The sequence below is a fragment of the Oncorhynchus kisutch genome, linkage group LG11, assembly GCF_002021735.2.
Source record: "Oncorhynchus kisutch isolate 150728-3 linkage group LG11, Okis_V2, whole genome shotgun sequence".
NCBI classification, from domain to species: Eukaryota; Metazoa; Chordata; class Actinopteri; order Salmoniformes; family Salmonidae; genus Oncorhynchus; species Oncorhynchus kisutch.
The window spans coordinates 17,977,363-18,004,720 of NC_034184.2; the positions used below are offsets into that span (position 1 = coordinate 17,977,363).

At 42.1% G+C, this 27,358-nt stretch overlaps 3 protein-coding genes across 10 annotated transcripts in view; all 3 read left to right on the forward strand.

Moving 5' to 3' along the window:
• Window positions 1-11,646, forward strand: part of LOC109899926 (nuclear protein localization protein 4 homolog) — a 37,637-nt gene extending 25,991 nt beyond the window's left edge. Inside the window, exons 14-17 of the mRNA XM_031835398.1 lie at window positions 1,747-1,839; window positions 2,224-2,340; window positions 8,705-8,807; window positions 9,089-11,646. Coding sequence (XP_031691258.1) covers window positions 1,747-1,839; window positions 2,224-2,340; window positions 8,705-8,807; window positions 9,089-9,252 — 477 coding nt within the window. The 3' untranslated portion in view covers window positions 9,253-11,646. The remainder of the gene's footprint in view (window positions 1-1,746; window positions 1,840-2,223; window positions 2,341-8,704; window positions 8,808-9,088) is intronic.
• A 2,213-nt stretch (window positions 11,647-13,859) lies between these two features.
• On the forward strand, window positions 13,860-16,034 carry LOC109899153 (uncharacterized). Of its 2 annotated transcripts, XM_020494210.2 has the most exons (4): window positions 13,860-13,965; window positions 14,161-14,261; window positions 14,637-14,766; window positions 15,059-16,034. In XM_020494210.2, exons 2-4 carry the CDS (start codon window positions 14,162-14,164, stop codon window positions 15,366-15,368), a joined length of 540 nt encoding a protein of 179 aa, XP_020349799.1. In that variant the 5' UTR covers window positions 13,860-13,965; window position 14,161; the 3' UTR covers window positions 15,369-16,034. The 2 variants fall into 2 exon arrangements, with proteins under 2 accessions (XP_020349799.1, XP_020349798.1); XM_020494209.2 differs by lacking the exon at window positions 13,860-13,965 and having other exon boundaries at window positions 13,972-14,261.
• A 145-nt stretch (window positions 16,035-16,179) lies between these two features.
• The window catches only part of rnf213b (ring finger protein 213b), a 66,350-nt gene continuing 55,171 nt past the window's right edge, over window positions 16,180-27,358 (forward strand). For 5 of the 7 annotated variants that reach the window (XR_004211585.1, XR_004211584.1, XM_020495561.2 and 2 more), the window contains exons 1-14: window positions 16,180-16,436; window positions 16,910-17,169; window positions 18,069-18,802; window positions 18,959-19,114; window positions 19,247-19,416; window positions 19,512-19,786; window positions 19,910-20,157; window positions 20,259-20,465; window positions 20,728-20,941; window positions 21,049-21,104; window positions 21,187-21,352; window positions 21,862-22,023; window positions 22,130-22,228; window positions 27,113-27,241. Coding sequence is in view for 5 of the 7 variants with exons in the window: in XM_020495561.2 (XP_020351150.1) it covers window positions 17,110-17,169; window positions 18,069-18,802; window positions 18,959-19,114; window positions 19,247-19,416; window positions 19,512-19,786; window positions 19,910-20,157; window positions 20,259-20,465; window positions 20,728-20,941; window positions 21,049-21,104; window positions 21,187-21,352; window positions 21,862-22,023; window positions 22,130-22,228; window positions 27,113-27,241 (2,676 nt within the window). In the remaining 2 variants the exon portion in view is untranslated. The remainder of the gene's footprint in view (window positions 16,437-16,909; window positions 17,170-18,068; window positions 18,803-18,958; window positions 19,115-19,246; window positions 19,417-19,511; window positions 19,787-19,909; window positions 20,158-20,258; window positions 20,466-20,727; window positions 20,942-21,048; window positions 21,105-21,186; window positions 21,353-21,861; window positions 22,024-22,129; window positions 22,229-27,112; window positions 27,242-27,358) is intronic. The other 2 variants (XM_020495562.2, XM_020495564.2) reach the window with 2 other exon arrangements.

Genomic DNA, 27,358 nt, shown 5'->3' on the forward strand with positions numbered 1-27,358 from the left:
AATGCCAACACGTCTTTCTAGCTGATTTACATGAAGCTATGTTGCCCTTTGTGACCTGTTTGATCCTAACCCTGTTGGTGCCAACGTGGATAACAATATCCCTATACCATCTACACTCGCTAGTTTTAGCCTCAGCCAGCACCATCTTCAGATTAGCTTTTACGTTGATATCCCTGCCCCCTGGTAAACAGTGTATGATCGCTTTTAAAGTCTAATATTGCCGGCAATGAAGTTAGGTAAAAAATCAGACATTGAATATCCCTTTGATCAAGTTATTAATTACGCTTTGAATGGTCTTTACAGTGATACAGTCATCTTTCCTGACTCCGTTGAAGGAGAGGAAGTGTTAATGGCTGTGATAGGAGAGAATTGAGGATGGATCAACATTGTAGTTTAGTGCACAATGCTAACCTAATTGACAGTGAAAAGGAAGCCTGTAAACAGCACAAATATTCCAATACAAAGTAATAAAGTAATACTGAAAAAAATGTGGCAAAGCAATTCACTTTTTGTCCTGAATACAGTGTTACGTTTGGGGCAAATACAACACATTACTGAATACCTCTCTTCATATTTTCAAGCATATTGGTGGCTGCATTGTTTTATGGATATTCTTGAAGTTAAGGACTGGGAAGTTTTTCAGAGTAAAAAATAAACGTAATGGAGTGAAGCACAGGCAAAATCCTAGAGGAAACCTGGTTTAATCTGCTTTTCACCAGACACTGGGAGATTAATTCCCCTTTCAGCAGGGCAATAACCTTAAACATCAGGCCAAATCATTGTTGCTTACCCTGAAGACAGTAAACATTCCTGAGTTGCCGTGTTACATTTTTTACTTATATTTTCTTAAATCTATGGCAAAACCTGAGAATGGTTGATCATTGCCAGACAACCTATGTGACCGCTTGAAGAATTTTCTAAATAACATTTTGCAAGTGTTGCACAATACAGGTGTGGAGAGCTCTTAGAGACTTACCCAGAAAGACTCAGCTGTAATTGCTGCCAAATGTGATTCAAACATGTATTACCTCAGGGGTGTGAATACTTCTGTAAATTAGATATTTCTGTATTTAATTTTCAATAAATGTGGAAATATTTCTAAAAAATGTTTTCACTTTGTCATTATTTTTCCCCAACTCAACAAAATGTGAAATAAGTCGAAGGTTATTAATACTTTCTGAAGGCACTGTAGGTAATTCATCAATGACATGTTGTGATGAGTAGCGGTAGGGCAGGTTTTAGTGTTTAGCAAACTTAGCAGGGCCAGTCAACTAAAATAAGCCTCTGTCAATCAATATTATTCCATTTACATTCCCCATGCCTTCCAACTAGCAAGTTCATATACACATGTTGTTTTCAGAACATTTTGATTGCTGTGTGTGTTTACGAACAACTAAATGGTCAAACCGAAACTTTGCCCAATGATGTCTGGATGATGTCTTCCTCTTTCCACAATGTCATAAAATGTTGGCATCTCCATGCCATGCAGCCATACATCTACCACCTCACCCTGGGGTGGTGCTAGCCAATGATGAGCCAGAGAAAATAAAGAGAACTAGATAACTTGCCAAATATTTATTACCATCTGAGAGCACTTAATTCCTTCTTGTATTCTGTTTTCATATTGACATCTGTTTTCTTGGCTCTACATCTCACTGATGTCAGAGGGAAGGCTCTCAAAGATCTAACTCGTTTCCAGTCAGTCAACTCTTCTTCTTCGCTCTCCTTCCTTCCATCTCCATCCAGATAACCACCACGTTCCCCAAGGACCCCCAGTACACCTTCTGCTCCACACAACGCTTCCCCATTGAGAACAGAGACATCCTGGGAGAGACACAGGTAATCATTATCACACGCATACCATTCTGCTCCACACAACGTTTCCCCATAGAGAACAGACACATCCTGGGAGAGACTTGCTCAATAACACACCCACAGTAACAAATAAAATATTATATTTAGTTTGCTTCAGTAGCCAAATAGTGACCTACATACTTCTCTCTGTCTCAGAGCTTTCAATAGGCTCTGTCATTTCCCCCCTGACCCTATAACCCTCTTTGGCAACAGCCATCATTTCTGCTATGTTTCAACCTGACCTGATCACATGTAACTCTGCCAATGAAAATGAATGCCCATGTTTAGAGTCCCTGGGCTATGGGGGGTTATAGGAAATTATTACTCTCGATCATATTCCATGTTTTCCCCTTTCTGTGTGTGTCACAGGACTTCCACAGTTTAGCTACGTACCTGTCCCAGTGCACCTCCACTGTATTCTTGGACATTGTGTCAGATTTTCACCTACTCATCTTTCTGGTCACCAACGAGGTCATGCCTCTCAGAGTAAGTACTGTAATGCCACACACACTCTTTTCCACACATACAGATTCGCGCACACACTAAACACATTCAAGCACAATGTTTTGGTTTGTTGTCACGCTACAAAAGGTTCAGATTATCACCCCGTTTGTCCAATGTGGAAGTGATTAGTGTCGTAGTCGTCAGGATGTTTTTCCTGAGAATGTCTTTGATGGTGGTTAAATACATTACACGCTTTACATAATAACGCTTCACCATCTGGCAGTCTGACGGATGAATCTGGGTTTAGTGAATGCCAGAAGAACGCTACCTGCCCCAATGCATAGTGCCAATGGTACATTTTGGTGGAGGAAGAATAATAATGTGAGGCTGGGTTTTTTTATGGTTTGGGCTAGGCCCCTTAAGTCCAGTGAAGGGAAATCTTAATGCTACAGCATACACTGACATTCTAGACGATTCTGTGCTTCCAACTTTATGGCAACAGTTTGGGGATGGCCTTATCCTGTTTCAGCATGACAATGCCCTGGTGCACAAAGTGAGGGCCATAGAGCAAGTCCCCGCAGCAATGTTCCAACATCTAGTGGAAAGCCTTCCCAGAAGAGTGGAGGATGTTATAGCAGCGAAGGGGGGACCAGCTTAATTTCAATGCCCATGATTTTGGAATTAAATGTTCAACGTGCAGGCATTCACATACTTTTGGTCATGTAGTGTACTTTTACTCACTTTAAAATACAGTGCCTTCCAAAGTATTCATATCCCTTGACTTATTCCACATTTTGTTGTTACAGCCTAAATTCAGATTGGATGAAATATTTTTTTTTTTATCACCCATCTACTCAATACCCCCTAATGACAAAGTGAAAACAAGTGTTTATAATTTTTGCTAATTTATAGAAAATGAAATACAGAAATATCTAACTTACATAAGTATTCACACCCCTGAGTCAATACATGTTTGAATCACCTTTGGCAGCGATTACAGCTTTGAGTCTTTCTGGGTAAGTCTCTTAAGAATTTTGCACACCTGGATTGTACAATATTTGCACATTGTTCTTTTTAATATTCTTCAAGCTCTGTCAAGTTGGTTGTTGATCATTGCTTGACAGCCATTTCCAAGTCTTGACATACAGTACTAGTCAAGAGTTTGGACACCTGCTCATTCCAGGATTTTCCTTAAAAAAAAAAACTATTTTCTACATTGTAGAACAATCAAGACATCAAAACTAGGAAGTAACACGCATGGAATCATGCAGTAACCAAAAAATTGTTAAACAAATTGAAATATATTTGAGATTCTTCAAAGTAGCCACCCTTTGCCTTAATGACAACTTTGCACACTCTTGGCATTCTCTCAACCAGCTTCATGAGGTAGTCACCTGGAATGCATTTCAATTAGCAGGTGTGCCTTATTAACAGGTCAAATGTGGAATTTCTTTCCTTAATGCGTTTGAGCTAATTAGTTATGTTGTGACAATGTAGGGGTGGTATACAGAAGATAGCCCTATTTGGTAAAATGCCAAGTCCATATTATGGCAAGAACAGCTCAAATAAGAAAATAGAAATTCAGTCCATTACTTTGAGACCTGAAGGTCTGTCAATCTGGAAAAGTTCAAGAACTTTGAAAGTTTTTTCAAGTGCAATCTTATAAACGATCAAATCAAATTTTATTTGTCACATACACATGATTAGCAGATGTTAATGCGAGTGTAGCGAAATGCTTGTGCTTCTAGTTCCGACAATGCAGTAATAACCAACAAGTAATCTAGCTAACAATTCCAAAACTACTACCTTATAGACACAAGTGTAAGGGGATAAAGAATATGTACATAAAGATATATGAATGAGTGGATGGTATTGAGTGCAGTATATACATATGAGATGAGTATGTAAACAAAGTGGCATAGTTAAAGTGGCTAGTGATACATGTATTACATGTATTACATAAAGATGCAGTAGATGATATAGAGTACAGTATATACATATGAGATGAATAATGTAGGGTATGTAAACATTATATTAGGTAGCATTGTTTAAAGTGGCTAGTGATATATTTTACATAATTTCCCATCAATTCCCATTATTAAAGTGGCTGGAGTTGAGTCAGTGTGTTGGCAGCAGCCACTCAATGTTAGTGGTGGCTGTTTAACAGTCTGATGGCCTTGAGATAGAAGCTGTTTTTCAGTCTCTCGGTCCCAGCTTTGATGCACCTGTACTGACCTCGCCTTCTGGATGATAGCGGGGTGAACAGGCAGTGGCTCGGGTGGTTGTTGTCCTTGATGATCTTTATGGCCTTCCTGTGACATCGGGTGGTGTAGGTGTCCTGGAGGGCAGGTAGTTTGCCCCCGGTGATGCATTGTGCAGACCTCACTGCCCTCTGGAGAGCCTTACGGTTGTGGGCGGAGCAGTTGCCGTACCAGGCGGTGATACAGCCCGACAGGATGCTCTCGATTGTGCATCTGTAGAAGTTTGTGAGTGCTTTTGGTGACAGCCAAATTTCTTCAGCCTCCTGAGGTTGAAGAGGCGCTGCTGCGCCTTCACGATGCTGTCTGTGTGGGTGGACCAATTCAGTTTGTCTGATGTGTACGCCGAGGAACTTAACTTACTACCCTCTCCACTACTGTTCCATCAATGTGGATAGGGGGGTGTTCCCTCTGCTGTTTCCTGAAGTCCACAATCATCTCCTTAGTTTTGTTGACGTTGAGTGTGAGGTTATTTTCCTGATACCACACTCCGAGGGCCCTCACCTCCTCCCTGTAGGCCGTCTCGTCGTTGTTGGTAATCAAGCCTACCACTGTTGTGTCGTCCGCAAACTTATGATTGAGTTGGAGGCGTGCGTGGCCATGCAGTCGTGGGTGAACAGGGAGTACAGGAGAGGGCTCAGAACGCACCCTTGTGGGGCCCCAGTGTTGAGGATCAGCGGGGTGGAAATGTTGTTGCCTACCCTCACCACCTGGGGGCGGCCCGTCAGGAAGTCCAGTACCCAGTTGCACAGGGCGGGGTCGAGACCCAGGGTCTCGAGCTTGATGACGAGCTTGGAGGGCACTATGGTGTTAAATGCCGAGCTGTAGTCGATGAACAGCATTCTCACATAGGTATTCCTCTTGTCCAGATGGGTTAGGGCAGTGTGCAGTGTGGTTGAGATTGCATCGTCTGTGGACCTATTTGGGCGGTAAGCAAATTGGAGTGGGTCTAGGGTGTCAGGTAGGGTGGAGGTGATATGGTCCTTGACTAGTCTCTCAAAGCACTTCATGATGGCGGAAGTGAGTGCTACGGTAGTCGTTTAGCTCAGTTACCTTAGCTTTCTTGGGAACAGGAACAATGGTGGCCCTCTTGAAGCATGTGGGAACAACAGACTGGGATAGGGATTGATTGAATATGTCCGTAAACACACCAGCCAGCTTGTCTGCGCATGCTCTGAGGGCGTGGCTGGGGATGCCGTCTGGGCCTGCAGCCTTGCGAGGGTTGACACGTTTAAATGTTTTCCTCACGTCGGCTCCAGTGAAGGAGAGTCCGCATGTTTTAGTTGCGGGCCGTGTCAGTGGCACTGTATTGTCCTCAAAGCGGGCAAAAAAGTTATTTAGTCTGCCTGGGAGCAAGACATCCTGGTCCGTGACTGGGCTGGTTTTCTTTTTGTAATCCGTGATTGACTGTAGACCCTGCCACATACCTCTTGTGTCTGAGCCGTTGAATTGAGATTCTACTTTGTCTCTATACTGACGCTTAGCTTGTTTAATTGCCTTGTGGAGGGAATAGTTACACTGTTTGTATTCGGTCATGTTTCCGGTCACCTTGCCCTGATTAAAAGCAGTGGTTCGGGCTTTCAGTTTCACACGAATGCTGCCATCAATCCACGGTTTCTGGTTTGGGAATGTTTTAATCGTTGCTATGGGAACGACATCTTCAACACACGTTCTAATGAACTCGCTCACCGAATCAGCGTATTCGTCAATGTTGTTGTCTGACGCAATACAAAACATATCCCAGTCCACGTGATGGAAGCAGTCTTGGAGTGTGGAATCAGATTGGTCGGACCAGCGTTGAACAGACCTCAGCGCGGGAGCTTCTTGTTTTAGTTTCTGTCTGTAGGCAGGGATCAACTAAATGGAGTCGTGGTCAGCTTTTCCGAAAGGGGGGCGGGGCAGGGCCTTATATGCGCCGCGGAAGTTAGAATAGCAGTGATCCAAGGTTTTTCCTGCCTGGTTGCGCAATCGATATGCTGATACAATTTAGGGAGTCTTGTTTTCAGATTAGCCTTGTTAAAATCCCCAGCTAAAATGAATGCAGCCTCCGGATAAATGGATTCCAGTTTGCAAAGAGTCAAATAAAGTTCGTTCAGAGCCATCGATGTGTCTGCTTGGGGGGGAATATATACGGCTGTGATTATAATCGAAGAGAATTCTCTTGGTAGATAATGCGGTCGACATTTGATTGTGAGGAATTCTAAATCAGGTGAACAGAAGGACTTGAGTACCTGTATGTTGTTATGATCACGTCACGTTAACCATGAAGCATACGCCCCCGCCCCTCTTCTTACCAGAAAGATGTTTGTTTTTGTCTGCGCGATGCGTGGAGAAACCAGCTGGCTGCACCGATTCCGATAGCGTCTCTCCAGTGAGCCATGTTTCCGTGAAGCAAAGAACGTTACAGACTCTGATGTCCCTCTGGAATGCTACCCGTGCTCGGATTTCATCAACCTTGTTGTCAAGAGACTGGACATTGGCGAGAAGAATGCTAGGGAGTGGTGCATGATGTGCCCGTCTCCGGAATCTGACCAGAAGACGGCTCCGTTTTCCCCTTTTATGAAGTCGTTTTTTGGGTCGCCGGCTGGGATCCATTCCGTTGTCCTGGGTGAAAGGCAGAACACAAGATCCGCTTCGCGAAAGTCATATTCTCGTACTGATGGTGAGTTGACGCTGCTCTTATGTTTAGTAGTTCTTCTCGACTGTATGTAATGAAACCTAAGATGACCTGGGGTACTAATGTAAGAAATAACACGTAAACAAACAAAAAACTGCATAGTTTCCTAGGAACGCGAAGCGAGGCGGCCATCTGTCGGCGCCAGAAGTTCATCTCGCTATGATAAAGCTGGCTCTCATGAGGACCGCCACAGGAAAGGAAGACACAGAGTTGCCTCTGCTGCCGAGGATAAAGTAATTAGATTAGCAGCACCTCAGATTGCAGCCCAAATAAGTTCTTCAGAGTTCAAGTAACAGACACATCTCAATGTCAACTGTTCAGAGGAGATTGCGTGAATCAGGTCTTCATGGTCAAATTGCTGCAAAGAAATAACTACTAAAGGACCCAAATAAGAAGAGACCAATAAACATGAGCAATGGAAATTAGACCGGTGGAAATATGTCTTTTTCTAACCGCTGTTTCTGTGATGCAGGGTACGTGAATGGATGATCTTTGCATTTGTGGTTCCCACCGTGAAGCATGGAGGTGATGGTGTGGGGTGCTTTGCTGGTGACACTGATTTATTTAGAATTCAAGGCACACTTAACCAGCATGGTTACCACAGCATTCTGCAGTGATACACCATCCCAACTGGTTTGTGCTTAGTGGGACTATCATTTGTTTTTCAACAGGAGAATGACCCAACACACCTCCAGGCTGTGTAAGGGCTATTTGACCAAGAAGGAGAGTGATGGAGTGCTCCATCAGATGACCTGGCCTCCACAATCACCTGACCTTAACCTATTTGAGATGGTTTGGGAAGAGTTGGACCACAGCGGGAAGGAAAAGCATTCAACAAGTGCTCAGTTTATGTAGAAACTCCTTCAAGACTGTTGGAAAAAGCATTCCAGGTGAAGCTGGTTGAGAGAATGCCAAGAGTGTGCAAAGCTGTCATCAATGCAACGGATGGCTACTTTGAAGAATCTCAAAATATATTTAGATTTGTTTAACCGTTTAAAAAAATATATTATTACATGATTCCATGTGTCATTTCATAGTTTGGATGTCTTAGCTATTTTTCTACAGTGTAGAAAATAGTAAAAATAAAGACAAACCCTTGAATGAGCATGTCCAAACTTTTGACTGGTACAGTATAATTTCAAGACAATAAAAAAAAAAAATCTAAACTGTAATTCATGTTCACCACTGTTATTGCACGCAGTGAATCCATGCAATTTGTGACTTGTTAAGCTAATATTGTCATAACAAAGGGGTTGAATACTTATTGACTCTTGACATTTCACGTTTTCATTTGTTATTAATTTGAAAACATTTCTAAAAACATATTTCCACTTTGACATTATGGGGTATTATGGGGTAATACATTTTAAATTCAGGTTAACATAATGAAATGTGGAAAAAGTCAAGGGATGTGAATACTTTCTGAATGTGCGCTGTATGTTGTATAACAGTTATAATGATCTGTTCATAGGACAGCATTGGTCTGCTGCTGGACGCGGTGAAGACAAAAGACGAGGAGCTGGCTCAGACTTGGAAGAAGTCTGAGCAGTGGGCCACCATCGAGCAGCTGTGCAGTAAGTACCACTGGCCATCAAGGAGTGCGCTGACATGCCTTAGTTGAAATGATTACATTTCTATAGCTGTTGAGAAGAGATGGATTGGATTTTAATGTGATGGATGAGTTGAACTTGTCTTGCATTAATTTCAATAAACCTTTATTGACCACAAATACCAATTTGGAATCAGCTCATTACATGTATCATTCCTTCATACAAAAATAAGTCTGAAAAGTAATCACTGGTAAGAGTCACCTTTCTGTTTTCCCTTACCCCTGACCGCTCTCTTCTCTCCTCAGGCACGGAGGGTGGGCAGCCATCGGGCCCTCAGGAGTTTGGTGCCATGGGCGGGGGTCCCTCTACCCCAGCTTCCTCATCAGCCATGTGGTCCTGCCTCCACTGCACCTTCATGAACCAACCAGGCACAGAGCTCTGTGAGATGTGCAGCCTGCCGAGGGGTTAAACCCCATCCCTCCAGTGGCCCCCTGCCCTGCTTCCTTACGCACCAATGACATCATTGCACCGGGATTGGATGCTGCAAGCAGCTGTGTGATTGGATGTCTCCTCCTCTTGGCCCCTCCCCCTGGCCCTCAGTCCCTCCCATCTCAGACTGCTAAGGAATGATAAGCGCAAAATGAAGGCACTAGTTTACAGCAAATGAAATTATGTAACAAAGGTTGACTGTGTGCTCTCAATCCTCTCTCTTTCTCTCTCTCTCTCTGCCGTGGCCTCTGATGGAGACTGGCTGGGACATGTTTAGGTAAAAGCACTTTGGCATCAAGTCTTCTTCCCTATTTCCCCCTATGGCCCCTGATATTCTTCCATGACCTGGCTCCCAAAAAAATGTCTGTGCTTCAGGACAACGGCAAAAGAAAGACTTTAGAATTTGGATGTTATATCCCACTCACACCGACCAGTGCCCATCCCCTCTTGCTGTTATGACTTATTCTGGAAATTCTGTTGTGTAAATAATATACATTATTTGAGGAATGATTGATGCTGTTTATTTAATTACATTTAATTCCTGATTGTAGCTACATTTAATTCCTGATTGTAGCTACAGTATATATCTGGACTTTTGAATCAGTTTGGGTCAGTTTTGCACCGTCAGATGCTACAGTTCTTGTAGAACTCATCCTCCCTTACAGTTGACAGTTATCAGACAGTGACGGTCTATCTATAAGAGCTCTTCATTGGCCCAATCTTAGAGACGTTAAATTTATCTATCATACACAGTCTCATAAATCTAACCTCCTTTATTTAGTGTTTTCTGTTGCAGGAGTGATGTTTGTTCTCGGTTGCTTTTCCCCTTGGTTGATGCCATGCCCTCAGGAGTAAGTTTGGGAGATGGCCTTTTGGGTTATATTTCTAATTTGAATTAGAACTGGCGTACATGCTCAGTATTTGTTATATCTCCAGTTGAAGCTTATACTGTATAGTAGACATGCCTGTTTTGATGGCAGCTTTGAGATGCTTACTTACAGTGTAGGTAGTTAACCCAGTATCTCCCTCTTTCTCGCCGTAGCTTTTTCTGGCCTCTGTTGTCCTCTTTCAACTGGCGCCAGTCCAGAGGGGCCAGGGCGTAGAGAAAGGGTAATATCTTCTCTGACGGGCCCCCTATGGATCTCCATCACTCTGCCTTCAAAGACTCCATAGGTCACAGGTCAACATAGTGGGAGAGAAAGATACCTTAATGGTCCATGCCTTCCAGCAGGCCAATGTGCTGTGCACCTGGGATGGAGAGGAAGAAAGATGGTGAGGCGAAAAAAGAGATTGCCAAGAAGGGGGGAGAGGGCAGGCAGTGTTGAGCTCTGGGTGTGTGTCCTTCTTTTACATAGAACCAATATTTCCCTCCACTAAAAGCTGTAAAACTGAACTCATTCCATCGGTAGTAATTTGATGTCAAATAACTGATGTCCACCGCACAATCAATTCAGTAGGGAATGTTTCCCCTTCTCATGCCCCCTTTTTGAGATGCAGATTACAGTGATCCAGGTACACTATAATGTCTATAATGAGAATATGAATGGGTTAGCGGGTATCATTGACCTTCCACACGAGCACTTATTCCACAAGAGCTCTGTGTCAACACTGGGGGGTTGTGTGTTACTTCACATATATCGCTGATTCAAGGGATTCAGCTTTATATGCTTGAAATAAAGCGCTCAAACCTTTACACTGCTATTTTGATGGCATTCAACTAAGTCATTGGTTTGATTTTCGGTTTGATTTTACTCTAATTTGACATTGTAGAAGTCAGATTTAGTCCAACAGATACCTCAACTTTTTCCAGCCTTCAAGTATTTCCTGAAGAGGGGCTTTATTCAAAATACGTAGCGGGTGACCAAGAGGTTGGGCCTGTCACTTGAATTTTTCATCCATTTTGGGGCTGCTATCAGGAAAGTGTAATTTTTAAGTTAAAAAGAAGAGGGGGGGGGCTGTCATAGCTTTCAAATTATGCTATTTATAAAGATTTTTTTATAAGAGCTTAGTCATTTTCATTGAAGTGAGTATATATTTTTAGTTTGTAGATTAATTTGAGAATGCTTTAAGGTTATTTTGCCTGTTTCTATCCCTTTCCCTCTGTGAGAAGATCTGAAGATCTGCTGATGCCATGCTAACAGATTGATGAACAGTACATAACACATGTCCTAGCTCTGGTCCAGGGGGTTACATATGGCTTGCTGATGAAGCCGCACGTAATGCCCTGGACCAGAGCTACAAAAGTCCCAACTTCCCGACTCAGAGCTGAAGAATTGGACCCTGAAAGAAAGTTATATGATACTGTACACCTGGATTTAAATTTTCAATATCAAAAATACCAGTAAAACAATAAAATTAAAAATTACTATCAATGGAGCAGCGTTTTATTTTGTTTCATCCTAAAGAAAGCCTGATATGGTTTCTTCATAACTGTACTTTACAGCTGATTTTGCCCTCTTAGTGAGGTGGTTAAGGTTGGGGCCTATTTTAAAAGGCCATATGGTGCGTGGCCTCAGAATGCATGTGTACTCTGAAGCACAGTGTGCTTTTTGAAGCAGGACCTCCACCATTGCTCCCGAGTGGCGCAGCGATCTAAGGCACTGCATTCCCTGGTTCGAATCCAGGCTGTATCACACCCAGCTGTGATTGGGAGTCCCATAGGGCGGCGCACAATTGGCCCATTGGTTAGAGCGTTGGAATTGTAACCGAAAGGTTGCAAGATCGAGTCCCCGAGCTAACAAGGTAAACATTTGTTCTTCCCCTGAACAAGGCAGTTAACCCACTGTTCCTAGGCCGTCATTGTAAATAAGAATTTATTCTTAACTGACTTGCTTAGTTAAATAAAAAATAAACTCTTTCCCCATATTCTTTACAAATTGGTGTTTTTCTGATTTGTGTTATTTTGTTCTCAACTGGTCCCTGTTTTTCAGCTTCTGGGAATTGTGTATAGATCCTTGAGACATGGGGCCATGCATTATGCTGAAACTTGAGGTGATGGCAGTGAATTAATGGCATGACAATGGGCCTTAGGATCTTGTCACAAATTGCCATCGATAAAATAAAATTGTGGTCGTCTGTAGCTTATACCAGCTCATGCCATAACACCACTGCCACCATGGGGCACTCTGTTCACAACGTTGACATCAGCAAACCGCTCACCCAAACAAGTCACTAGGCACACTCGCTCAACTTGGGACATCTGTGGCATAGTGTTGTGTGACAAAACTGCACATTTTAGTGTGCGCAAGAAGCACCTGTGTAATGATCATGCTGTTTAATCCGTTTCTTGATATGCCACACCTGTCAAATGGATGGATTATCTTGGCAAAGGAGAAATGCTCACTAACAGGTATGTAAATAAGTGCTTGAAATTGGAGAGAGAAAAGAAAAAAATTGTGTATATGGAAAATTGTTTTTTTTGGTATTTTTTCAGCTCATGAAACATGGGACCAACACTTTACATGTTGCATTTATATTTTTGTTCAGTGTAGCTTTGGTTTTACTTTGTTTTCAAATGCATATTTTAAAATTGATATCATTTAGCCATAAAGTCAAGATAATGTATTGATATGATAAAATAGCCATGAAAATAACAAGGAAGTGTAATGTCCCTGCTTCCAATTAAATCCACTAGTCTGTGACACAATGTACTCTATCTTTCCTGCTGGCGTGCTGTCTTGATCATTCTGTTTTATGAGGGGGTGAATGTTATGAAGCAGTCATTTATAGGTGAGGGTTATCGTCTTTGTGCAGATGGAGATACTAGTCTCAACAGTACCCAGGTGGGAAGCAGATGTACCACAGGCAGGATCGCATTCATCACGCACCAAATGGAATAATACGGACAAAGGTGAACTTGGCCAATAAGAAGCACTAGTCTGCACTACTGAACAGGAATGTCCATGAAGAGGGGTGCTCTCACATTTGAGGTTTATCTCGATGGACACAGATTTATTTAACCTTTTATTTAACCAGGCAAGTCAATTCTTATTTTCAATGACGGCCTAGGTGGGTTAACTGCCTGTTCAGGGGCAGAATTACAGATTTGTACCTTGTCAGCTCGGGGGGTTTGAACTTGCAACTTTACGGTTACTTGTCCAACGCGCTAACCACTAGGCTACCTGGCTACCCTGAAGGCCAAGATGGAATGTGCAAGAAGAGAAGAGGTTAACTCAGTTTCAAACACTAGTGAGATATTTATACATGGTACTATTGGTTTATGGGACTACACTTAAGACCCCCCAGGGAACCCAGTTTAGGTAACTTCGGCTCGACCTCGACTATTTATGTCGCATGCTTCTCACATAGAGGTCACAACATGGGGTCAAGTATGACAGAGAAAGGAAGAGAATGCTGGGTTTAAACAATTCTAATAACTAATTCCAACCCAGTCCCTACACATTCCTGTAGATCTGAAAGTAATGTAAAATAAGGTACAGATACTGGATAAGCATTATGATAAATGGACAACTGTAATAGTGATTCATGATGTGGGTGTGTTTTTTCTTAGGGGGGTGGAGACATGGATGACACCCTTCTCTTGGCAAGACCTCAGTGTGGGGGAGGGGACATACTGACTGCCAAAAAGTATATGAGCAGGTCCCTCTGTCGGTGCTCTACAAACTTGCACTGCTGTGGGATTATTATCAAACACTGTGACTTATTCGGGACAGAGTTTTTTTTGTACGAGCAGGTACATAGTCTGTGTCTACTTATGTATTCTCAGCAAACCCTTCAAAAAATAATTGGTGAAACATACTGTGAGAAAATAATCAGGTTATTACACATTTAGTGTAAGACGATAGAATGGATGTCTGCAGAGCAAGTTAAACTGTCACAATTATCTCAGTTCAGGTGTAATGTATGATATGTCTTATTCTGACTTGAGGATGAGGACTACAGTGGCTTTGCTGTGCCTGGTGGCTCTTTGTGCAGCGCAGAAGAGGAGGAGAACTGAACAGAACTCAGAATGGGACTACAGGACAGAGGGTGAGTGGCTGCCTGGTCTGTTTTCATTTCAGAATCAGAATCACCTTTATTCACATTTACAAGTACATTTACAGGTACCAGGAATTTGTTCAAATGGTGCTGACCACAATAAACAGAATATACAGACAAGATATATAGATAAAGAAATTCCTCACAATCCACATACAGTACCGTATATAGATACAGCATACACTGCTTTCTCTGTTATTATTGCATTCCTTTGTTGCTAATGTATTCTTTAGACATGATACGGACAGGGTAGCCAGAAATCAGCACAGGGATTTTGAAGAATTGTTAGAAGTAGAACTAAGTACAAAACACTATCAAGAAACATTAACCAAATGACTACCCTCTTCCCTGTTCATGCCATTGCAGCAGAGAAGGTAAACACTAGAGTCTGTGCCAACCTCACCCTGGTGTTGGACAACTGGAAGTTTGCCATCATGACCCAAGTCAAAGACCTTCTCCTCAACGACCACAGCACTGTGCTGCCTGACTACGGGAGGTGGGTAGAATCCGTTGTAGATATGTTTAGTAGGTATTTAGATCAGAAGTTCATTGGTAAGCTCAAAAAAATAACATACTGTATGATTTGATAAATATAAAGGTAAGATACTTCACTGTATCTATTACTTTGGAAATGTACCTTTTAGCTTTAGTCTTTGTTAGTCAGATCCCTTTGTTATAACAGACACAATAAGACTTTATAACATAGAACTTGTTTTTGAACTGTAATGAACTCCCGCAGCCTCCTCATTACACTTTTTTCCCCTCACCCTATCACTCCCTTCCTCCAGGATCCCTCCTCTATCGGATGCCTTAGGAGACCTCTACAAGGAATTCAATGCCCTGAAGGAGCGCCTGGGGGAGCTGACCACCAAGTTTGAGGGCGTTGAGGCATTCGTGGATGACGTGAGGGCAGGAAGAAGCCCTTCACAGAGAAGAGCAGAGCCCCGCCCACTGACACCAGATGAGGAGAACCAGAGCACCATGCTGACCGGAACTGGAGACGGAACCGGTACCAGCACTGGTACTAGACCACAGGGACGCAGGAACCGGGTGGTGGTCCGGAGAGTCAAGATACCTGCTGATGGTGCCCAGGTCTAAGGGATTGGACTGTGACCACAAACTTAAATACACTCTCCACCTTAAACTCAGTGGTGAAAATGACACTCTTTCTCTCTAAGCACTCAAGAATTATAAAAATAATGAGCTGGCTATACAGTAAAAATGTAATGCTTTCCCCATTCCGTCAATGAACTCTAATTGTGGGAGACAAGTTGTAAATATTATTTAGCTATTTCTCATTTTTACACAAAATGTTGGTGAGAATGTTAACCTGTGGATGAATCTGATAACCTCTTTGTCAATAGGTGGCGCCACAGTGTATCCAATGACTATATTACAAGTTTGTGCCTTGCTTCAATAGGGTTTCCTGTGAGGGCTTGATTGATCATTTGATATTTTACAGTACAGTAATTTATCATGTGTTGTTTTTATCAGATTATTGTCTAATTGTACTACTGTATTGGCCTATCATCACAGTTTCACATCTGCATATGAATGATATTATTGATATAATTTTTTTTGATCTGTAAATTATATAAATCTTTAACCTATTGAGCTTTTCTTCAAAGAATGAAGTTACCCCTAGGTACAGATCTGGAATCAGCATTTGACCTGAAAATAGGCATAGGCCTACATGTATTAGGGGTGCCAAGCATATCCTAGATCCGCAGCTTATTGCAGACATAATAAAGGTATTCTGGTTTAGTTATGGTTGAATGAATGTTAAATAATGACAAACATTTACAGAAAAGGCGCTTTAAAATGAATGCGTGCAAATCATAGTGGGCGTGACTGTCAATATGTTTAGGTTTCTAGTTTGGAAAAAACACAGGCTCAGTTGGTAAGAAATGAAACTGAAAGGCAAAACTTAAGGGACTGTCATACACTGACCTACCCGCTTTAAATGAAGATAACTTTACTTTCACATGTCCAGTTATACATGTAAGATGTTTCGCGACGATCCCTCGAGTTAGGTAAAGGGTGGAGTTTATGAATGTTGGCAGGTGAGCGTTAGAAGGTATTGGCAAATGTATCTTACTTTAGTGGTTGTATTGCTGCAACGGACAGATGTCTGAATAGTATTGTAGCAGAGAACAAATTTGTCAGGTAAGGAAGTGCCGCCTGTTTTCTCACAGCTTTTTCTAGTTGTAGGCTGTGATGTTACCGTTTATTAGAAATATTGTTTTTATAGACCAAAAATGTTTTTGTCTATAAAGAGACGGTAAATTCTTTGACAAGTTAAATACGCATGTATCTAGTAAATCTTTAGAGGGAAATGCAATATGTTTAATGACATTTTAAATAAGTAAGCAAGCAATTTCTTAGGAAATAACTCCCATACTCATAACTGGGAGATGAAGAGTCAAACAGAGGAAACAGAAACTTGACGACTTCCATCTGACAAACTGATTGAGGAAGTAATTTTACTGCAGCTATATATGGGGCTTGGCAGCAACGGCAGCGCAGTTGTTGCTGTTTTGTATGTTCCCTAAAATGTCTAAACATAGTAAGTTTCTTTCTGAAGTAGTTAGATATTGCTTCCATTAGAACATTTCATTTGTATTATTCTCCATCTGTAGTGAGAGATTAAGAGAGTGTCTGTAACGTCCAAAACTACCAGAGAGGATACACAACATACAGAGCAATATATCCCGGCCTGGTGGGCTGGCCAGCAGCTCTGCAGATGGAGCTTGGGTAAGGTGACAGTAGTCACCAAGGAGATCATGGGTCCTTGTCCCAGCAGTGCCCTGGGGTGCCAACAGGGAAACATCAGCACAACATGGAGGTAACTGCAGAGAAGGACACTGTCTCTAAGAGACCCAAGACAGAGGGACAGCAGGTGACACATGACCACCAACCACCTTTCATTTGTACATTTACATAATTTAGCAGACGCTCTTATCCAGAGCAACTTACAGTAGTGAGTGGATACATTTCTGTACTTTTTCCTGTACTGGTCCCCCATGTGAATCAAACCCACAGCCAGCAGCATACCACCCTGCATTCCACTGCTGGCTTGCTTCTGAAGCTAAGCAAGGTTGGTCCTTGTCAGTCCCTGGATGGGAGACCAGATGCTGCTGGAGTGGTGTTGGAGGGCCAGAAGGAGGCACTCTTTCCTCTGGTCTAAAAAATCAAATGAAATCAAATGTATTTATATAGCCCTTCGTACATCAGCTGATATCTCAAAGTGCTGTCCAGAAACCCAGCCTAAAACCCCAAACAGCAAGCAATGCAGGTGTAGAAGCAAAATATCCCAATGCCCCAGGGCACTTCCCTGTGTAGGGTGCTGTCTTTCGAATGGGATGTTAAACGGGTGTCCTGACTCTCTGAGGTCATTAAAGATCCCATGGCACTTATCGTAAGAGTAGGGGTGTTAACCCCGGTATCCTGGCTAAATTCCCAAGCTGTCCTTCATACCATTATGGTCACCTAATCACCCCCAACTTACAATTGGCTCATTCATCCCCCTCCTCTCCCCTGTAACTATTCCCCAGGTCGTTGCTGTAAATGACGTGTTCTCAGTCAACTTACCTGGTAAAATAACGGTTAAAAAAACCTGGTGTTGCAAGCGCCGTTCTCTACCAACTGAGCCACACGGGAACCCGTGTGCCTATGTCTTTCATTGTACAATCATTAACAATAAAACTAATGAAACAATTTGGGTAACAGTACATATTGTCCTGATTTAAAAGAGAAACTGACATTTATTGTCATTGCTGACTTTTTTGTTATCAACAGGACCAAACAAAGTCCCCCAGAAGAGATCAGGATATGAAGAAGAAGACAAGGAGAGGTAATAGAAGAAAAAGTAAAGGAATGAAAAATCAAGCTGACAAGGATCCTCAGACTCAGAGTACACTGGAAAAAGGGCAGACCATCCAGGTGTGTCAAACCTTGGAAACACATACACAAGAACACAACCAAGACCAAGACCACCAAGCTGAAACCAGTCAACAACAGGAACAGTCCATGCATCAGCCTAATGATACAAAACAAACACATGTCAAGGATGCTAAGAGAGTTCACGTCCAGACTCAAACAAATAAACCTAAAGGCAAGAACCGGGCAACTCAGACCCCTTTAGTTGTTCAGAACACACAGCAGACACAGACAGAACCCTCTGATTCCACTCAGCCAATGACAGATGAACATGCTGACACCACTCAGCCAATGAATGAGCAAACACAGAACAGCGATGGAGCAGGCAGTGAAGGAGCAGCATCAGAACCACCTAAGAGGGAGAATCCAAACTCTACCGAAGAGGTAAAGAGTAAGCCCGAATCAGAGAAAGGGGTACAACATTCAGGAGAAAGCTCAGGGAGTCCCGCAGCCTGCCAGGTAAAACAGGGAGTCAAATTAACTACCAAGTCTTATGCAGAAGCTGCAGCGGAAGATAAAACAAAGACTCAGAAGAGGTCGAGTCCTCAGACTTCAAATCAATGCAAAAAGGATTCCAAGAGTAGAGGATGTCGGTAAGCTGGCAATAAGCTTATGGCATGCTGTTATTACCTGAGTACAATGAGTAACAACACATGACGCGACACACAAGTATACTGTTATTACTTCTTTATTACTGTAACTAGTCACTCAACATTTTCGGTCTTCTTTTATTTTCTCGCCTTCATCAGAGAGCGGTCCCCAGTAAGGATTCCTCCTGGGATTCCTATGTTCACCTTTCATATCTATGCTGTGCTGAACAAAAAGTTCAGATTCAACCAAGAATATGACACACTCTTGTTATGTCATCAAGATGAAACTCATGCACTTGAAATGACTCATTTCGTGTGAGTATGAATACTTTTCTCCTTACTGGTGATGTTGGATCGATGAGAATATTTTACTGTTTATCGGCTACACAATACACACATGGTGATAATTATCATTGTTTGTAAATCAGTTTTAAATTTATTCTTTAGAGGTCTATGTCAGCAAGGCTATCTAATAGAAGCAAGTCTCTCAGTACCGGAAAGCTCAATACCCAGGGGACAAATGTTGACTTACCAATATCGGGTGCAGCAAAGGCAGAAAAAGATTTTGGAGATAGCCACAAGGAATATTCAAATTCCAAATGATTCACAAGTAAAGGGTAAGAGGAAAACATTTAAAATCTATTTTTAGAAGTTAACAATTACCTTGTATGTTACATTGAGTATGATACTGATTATTCATCATTGTTTCCAGAGTTGCACCTATATGAGGGTCACATTCATCGGCTGGAGTCATGGTGGTCCTTCCAAGGGTGGTTAGATGTGTTCCAATCAAAAGGAAAGGGTATGGCTGATGCCTGGCAAGCCTCTGCCCATCTACTACTAGACCACATTTTACAGAAATGGGATCCACCCAACCAGGAGAGCACTGTGCAGTTTGCTCAGCTCTTGCATCATTTCCAGAGGAGTTACTCCTCAGCTGTTCAACAGGTGGTCTACCCAGGATATTTCAATCCCCCTTTGGTTAAGGTGAGTGGGACATTTACAGTGTGTAATGATATTGTAATGGCATTTCAAGAAAACAGTATGACCATTAGATCCAATACCACACATTCAACGTTTTCATTATTTTTCTCTTTTTTTGGAATAAAGGTGTCAGAGTTGATTTCTGAGCATTTGCTGCAGCTGTTGCATGCTGAGTCCCAGGGAACATCGCAGAAGAGCCAGACTGTCAAAAACCCTCTAGTGTTTGGCTTGTCTTTGTTCAGAGTCTGCCAAGCTTGTCAGATAGATCTTGGGGTGAAGGGCTGGGCAAATCTATGCTACGTAGTGTCCTCACACACTGCACTTGACAGCAGAAACATAGAGGAAATTAGAAATGTCTTCTCTTTTCCACAAAAGTGAGTTTCAGATGCAATGTTTATATTGTGTTGTTTGATTACAGCAACCCTGTTTATATGTTGGGCGAAATCTGTTAATCTGTCTTTCTTTGTCTCCACAGCCTTGTGATTGGTATGGTCAACTACTGCTCACAGAGGCTGGTCTCAGAGCTTCCCCTGCTCATTCCTCTACTGCACACTCTCATACAGCCGGGAGCAGACGCTGGCAGGCTTGGTCCTACTATAGAGGAGATGAACTGGGCAGGGCTTGAAAATGTTAAGTACAACAACTTCAGAGAGAGGATCAGAAGCTTTTCTGACAAAAGAAGGTTTGTCCAATTGTCCCTCAAAGTGTCTCAAAACCCTATTTGAGTGGTCCACAATGTGCTTTTTAAAATCTGCATTGTGAATAATTGTATCATTGTGGAGTGAAATTTAACAAAAAATATGACTATTTCTAACTCTGCATATATGTGTTCAATTAGACTATTATTCCAGTTACTTCACATTTCTTCTTTTCCTCAGGAGAAATACTTGACAGTACATTGACCTCAAACATGTATAACATTGATGACACTTTCCTCTTTGCAGGATGATGCTCACTTTGATCCAGAATCACATTTCTGTGGCTAAAGAGATGCCTCTGGTTTGGACCAGCTGGCTGTCCCTGGTGGCCTTTGAGGACCTTCCAGAATTCTCCACCCTGAAGAGCATACCTCCAGAACACATAATCCAGAGCCTGCTGTACAGGCTTCGACAGTATGGGGAGAATACTGATATCAAAACACAACAACAAAATGTAGAGGTAAGGTATGGATGATTAATGTCTGATAAGATTACTCAGTTAAAGAGTAGTGCTATTGCGGTGGATCTTTAAATATTCATTTGTGACATTATTATTTCAACTTCCAGGTTACTCAAAAGATCCTGTGCTTTGTATTGGAGAAAGTTGAAGAGGAGAAGGAAAGGTATTGGAATTTGAGATCTGTGAGCGTGAGTCGTTTGAGTGTTATATTATTCTGCTATTGTATGTGTGGCTTTTGTTTATAGGCTAGCAGATTCTGGGTATGTGGACTCCATCCTCTTGAGTTGCATCAGTGTTCTGAAGAGCACTTGCCGGATGGTGCGACTTGTCCCGTTCTACAAGGCAGCAGTGCTATCCTTCCAACTAGTGCTGAAAGCGGCTGAAATTCTGGATGCTGCACTTGCAAACAAGGTAGTTGTTGATCTGGTAATTTGCTGTTGTTCTATTTATACTCCCTTTTTCTCCTCAATTTCGTGATATTCAATTGGTAGTTACAGTCTTGTCCCATCGCTGCAACTACCGTACGGACCCAGGAGAGGTGAAGGTCGAGAGCCATGCGTCCTCTGAAACACGACCCTGCCAAGCCGCACTGCTTCTTGACACACTGCTCGCTTAACCCGGAAGCCATCCGCACCAATGTGTCGGAGGAAACACAGTACAATTAGCGACTTTGTCAGCGTGCATGCGCCCGGTCTGCCACAGGAGTCGCTAGAGCGCAATGCGGCTAACCCAGACCCAGACGAGGATGGGCCAATTGTGCGTTGCCTCATGGGTCTCTCGGTCACTGCCGGCTGCGACACAGCCCGGGATCGAACCTGGGTCTGTAGTGATGCCTTAGACCGCTGCTCCACTTGGGAAGCCGTCACTGTTGTTCTTTGAACTCCAATAGTACACCAAATGGTGTGTGTGTTCCTTCCCAGACTCTGGATGGTGAGGAGAAGAGACCTGAGCAGTTCCAGCTATCTGACAAGCTTGGGGACGTGCTGCAACATCTCAGCCAGTGGAGAGACAATCTTCTCTACAATGATCTCCTGAAACAAGGCGCTCAGTCCAAATCCCTCAGCTTCCCCAAAGAAATAGAGGTACTGTAGCCAAACTAGCAGACATACAAGACCTTAGCAGACGATATTTGTTCCCAGACGTACACAGTTTTCTGTTCATTATAAACCTGTTTGTATGTGTTGGTAGATGTGGGATGCCTTCCTGAGGGTAGAATGCTCTCTGCAGAGTGTGTCAGCCCAGTGGATGTCCAGCCTGGACAGAGACCTGAGGAAGAGGATCTCTAGGGTGAGTGTATCGGCCTACAGACCAGGTCTTACATTCAGGAAACCTAGGAGAGTTTTGAGATTTGATTAGCTAGACACAATTGGTCAGATTCACTCGGACACAAATCAAGTATAGTCCTGGACTAACTAGCACATTCAATGTTCTTTATTGAGCATTATTTTTAGTCTAGGATTAGGCTCAATCTGTGTCAGGGAAACCGGCTGTGTCATTCCTACTATGGGGTGCCTTTCTGTCCCCAGGAAATATCACTTATTATTTCATGTAAAATGTAGATTCTAAAAGGCTTTAAATATAAGATCAGGTGTCCTTTACCTTAACATCTCAAAAATATGGATCTTGAAAGGGAATTTTATGCATTTTGAAAATGTCCCCTGGTGTTATTTGTCAACTTCTATGAAAATTATAAGCTATAATTTCCAAAATCCAAAATTCTTGGACTCGAGTCACAAATTTGATGACTTGATATAACATAAAATAACTTGAGACTTGGAGCAACAAGACTCGGGACTCGACTTGAGACCGAGTACTTGAAATTATCTAGCCAGGTTTTGTAATGTTTTGGCACTCATTTTGTGGAGTTTACGTAGATTACTCTCCATGCAGCCAGAGAGTGTAGCCGCAGTATCTCCATTGCAAAAAAAGGTGCAACAGATTTGGTAGTGAAATGCACACTCGGGCACTCTGATTGGACCAACAAACTGTCAATCAATACAGGTCAGATGGTGAGCTAGCGAACAATTGCTGATTTGCTGTACAGCACAAGGATCGGGTGCAGCGCAAACATCAAATTATAGGAGGATTGCCATAATGAATAAATATGCAGCTCTAAAAAAATTGGTGATCAGGAATATTAACTGTTTACTTTACAAGCTCATCAGCAATGGGGCAACAATTACTAGCATAGGCCTACTGGTATTTTGGTATGTAACAATTGCTTGAAATGTATAATTTACTTATGAAGTTTGTATTTGGAATTTGCTGTTAAAATGAGTTATTACTGTGGCGAAGATGCACCATAGGGCACAGCTCTTCACTTGCGCTCCCAGCGCTCCCAACGCTCCCGCCACCGGAGAGAGCTTTTTTTCTCCTGTTGAAATGTTTGCTCTTGCTTTCGCACGTTTAAATGCATAGGCCCTGTGTGGTAAATCTGTATTCATCTAATAATACAATAATTGCTAGCGTTTCATAATTCCATCCCGTACCGTTTATTGCAACACCTAGACATTTCTGTTTGATAGCCCTACCATTGGGGCAGCAGGTAACCTAGTGGTTAGAGCGTTGGGCCAGTAACCGAAAGGTTGCTCAATCGAATCCCAGAGCTGGTAAAAATCTTACAATCTGTCGTCATTGTAAGTAAGAATTTGTTCTTAACTGACTTGCCTAGTTAAATAAATAATGGTTAAATTAAAAAAATACCATACATTTTCAGTTTGGCAAACCATTTCTTACCCTCAGAGTGGGCGCAATGTTTATTGTGCACATGAATGTTCACAAGACTCATGAGGTAGAAGATCTGTTTAATTCAATGTATGGTTTCGCTCCTGGGTGGACGGGTCTTTAGAGGTAGCCAATGAAGACCTTGCTAGATCTATCCCTGTACCAATGACTCTCACACACAGAGTTTTGTGTGTCCTATGAGCCAATGTATTCTTGATCCGAAAATGTGGTCGGAGGCACCGTATGGATGGTGTAAGTGCAGCACAGCCAATGCAGACGGCTTTTAGAAATAGGCTACGTGGCCTGCACTCCATGGTTTGGAGTCAGAATGTTGAATAAGCTAAAATGATTGTTCCATCATGGTGTTGAAATATCATGAATAATCATTAAGTCTGATTAAGACGAATGTACTAATGTAACAATGGATGTGGAAATTCCCTTTTACATTGAAGAACCAGTTTATTGGTTGTAGTTGCTAATTGGGTAATTGTATGGTCCTGGGGGCCAAGTGCTTATATTATTTAGGCCTACCTGTTTGAGCGTTGGGCCAGTAACTGAAAGGTTGCTGGATCGAATCCCGAGCTGACAAGGTAAAAATCTGTCATTTTGCCCCTGAGCAAGGCAGTTAACCCACTGTTCCCTGGGCTCCGAAGACGTGGATGTCAGCCCCCCGCACCTCTCTGATTCAGAGGGGTTGGGTTAAATGCTGAAGACACATTTCAGTTGGATGCATTCAGTTGTACAACTGACTAGGTATCCCCCTTTCCCAATATACTTATATATTTTGTATGATTTGGCTCTTTCACCATTGGATCACCAAGACCCATAAATAAATCTACCTGCCTTCTGCTGATTTCATGCCCTAATGACTGTTACAAGGTTCATATTTTACAATTACATAGGTTAGTCAAAATGTGTTGTAGACAAAATAATGAAAATGGCTGTCTGGTAGCCTCAATAAATAGACAAAGATTTGTAGGTGAACAAGTCCTGTTTGTTTACTTGACTTGAAAACTTGTGACTCGACTTGACTTGCTCTTAGAATGCACGACTTGGACTTGACTCGAGTCTTGACCCGATCTACTTGGGACTCAACTTGACTTGCTCTTAGAATGCACGACTTGGACTTGACTCGAGTCTTGACTTGACTTGGATCTTGTGACTCGAATAATTGTGACTTTGTCACACCTCTGCTATTTTATAGTCCTAGTTAAAAAAAGGTTTATTATTGTATTTAACATTTTCTGTGTCCCTGATAACACTTTCCACCCAGTTAGTTTGTAGTAATTCTCCTTAGAAAACAGCCCCTTCCCACAATGACAGCACATTCAGGAAGTGTCATAATTTGTTTGGTGGGAAAACAATGGTGCAAAGCTAAGTAAATATAAACACTCGGTTTCATCTATTTTTCCATGCTTCATGATGCTAGTCTGTTTGTCTCACTCATACATTTCCACCCTGTTAGGCTAAATTATATAATAAATGTATCACATTTTAAAATGTTAAAATATATTTAATATATACGTTTAAACCCTCTTCACGTGTTTACCATTATTCTAGCGTAATCTCAATCACCCACAAAGCTATTGATTATTTAGACTCCAAATGTCCACCCTATTATCAAGCCTGTAATTATAATGCAATAACTATGCGATTTAATTGTCTGAGCTTGACCAATATATTATTCTGAAAGTCAAACATGTCCTTTTGTGGTAGAATTCAAAGAAAATTACAAATACAGTGCCTTGCGAAAGTATTCGGCCCCCTTGAACTTTGCGACCTTTTGCCACATTTCAGGCTTCAAACATAAAGATATAAAACTGTATTTTTTTGTGAAGAATCAACAACAAGTGGGACACAATCATGAAGTGGAACGACATTTATTGGATATTTCTTACTTTTTTAACAAATCAAAAACTGAAAAATTGGGCGTGCAAAATTATTCAGCCCCCTTAAGTTAATACTTTGTAGAGCCAGCTTTTGCTGCGATTACAGCTGTAAATCGCTTGGGGTATGTCTCTATCAGTTTTGCACATCGAGAGACTGAAATTTTTTCCCATTCCTCCTTGCAAAACAGCTCGAGCTCAGTGAGGTTGGATGGAGAGCATTTGTGAACAGCAGTTTTCAGTTCTTTCCACAGATTCTCGTTTGGATTCAGGTCTGGACTTTGACTTGGCCATTCTAACACCTGGATATGTTTATTTTTTAACCATTCCATTGTAGATTTTGCTTTATGTTTTGGATCATTGTCTTGTTGGAAGACAAATCTCCGTCCCAGTCTCAGGTCTTTTGCAGACTCCATCAGGTTTTCTTCCAGAATGGTCCTGTATTTGGCTCCATCCATCTTCCCATCAATTTTAACCATCTTCCCTGTCCCTGCTGAAGAAAAGCAGGCCCAAACCATGATGCTGCCACCACCATGTTTGACAGTGGGGATGGTGTGTTCAGGGTGATGAGCTGTGTTGCTTTTACGCCAAACATAACGTTTTGCATTGTTGCCAAAAAGTTCAATTTTGGTTTCATCTGACCAGAGCACCTTCTTCCACATGTTTGGTGTGTCTCCCAGGTGGCTTGTGGCAAACTTTAAACGACACTTTTTATGGATATCTTTAAGAAATGGCTTTCTTCTTGCCACTCTTCCATAAAGGCCAGATTTGTGCAATATACGACTGATTGTTGTCCTATGGACAGAGTCTCCCACCTCAGCTGTAGATCTCTGCAGTTCATCCAGAGCGATCATGGGCCTCTTGGCTGCATCTCTGATCAGTCTTCTCCTTGTATGAGCTGAAAGTTTAGAGGGACGGCCAGGTCTTGGTAGATTTGCAGTGGTCTGATACTCCTTCCATTTCAATATTATCGCTTGCACAGTGCTCCTTGGGATGTTTAAAGCTTGGGAAATCTTTTTGTATCCAAATCCGGCTTTAAACTTCTTCACAACAGTATCTCGGACCTGCCTGGTGTGTTCCTTGTTCTTCATGATGCTCTCTGCGCTTTTAATGGACCTCTGAGACTATCACAGTGCAGGTGCATTTATACGGATACTTGATTACACACAGGTGGATTGTATTTATCATCATTAGTCATTTAGGTCAACATTGGATCATTCAGAGATCCTCACTGAACTTCTGGAGAGAGTTTGCTGCACTGAAAGTAAAGGGGCTGAATAATTTTGCACGCCCAATTTTTCAGTTTTTGATTTGTTAAAAAAGTTTGAAATATCCAATAAATGTCGTTCCACTTCATGATTGTGTCCCACTTGTTGTTGATTCTTCACAAAAAAATACAGTTTTATATCTTTATGTTTGAAGCCTGAAATGTGGCAAAAGGTCGCAAAGTTCAAGGGGGCCGAATACTTTCGCAAGGCACTGTATATACTCCCCCCCACATAGTATAAATAACCCAGCCCTATATTCCCCTGAGGTCAATCATTTTCTCTTTGCTTCACAGGCCAGTGATATGGACAAGGTGGTGGTGTGCTGCCTTGAGACATCAGTGGAAGCTATAGGGAAGAGCCATGCCACCATAAAGACCTGCTTTCAGGAACTGTATCGCTCTGCCATCAAGAACATCTGTCAGGTTAGTGGCATCCATCTTTACAAAAGCAGTCAGAATTATCAGTCAGAATTATCATTACTAGTGAGTGAGTGAATGAGTGAGCCAGAAATTGAGTGAGAGAATAAGTCAGTGAGGGAG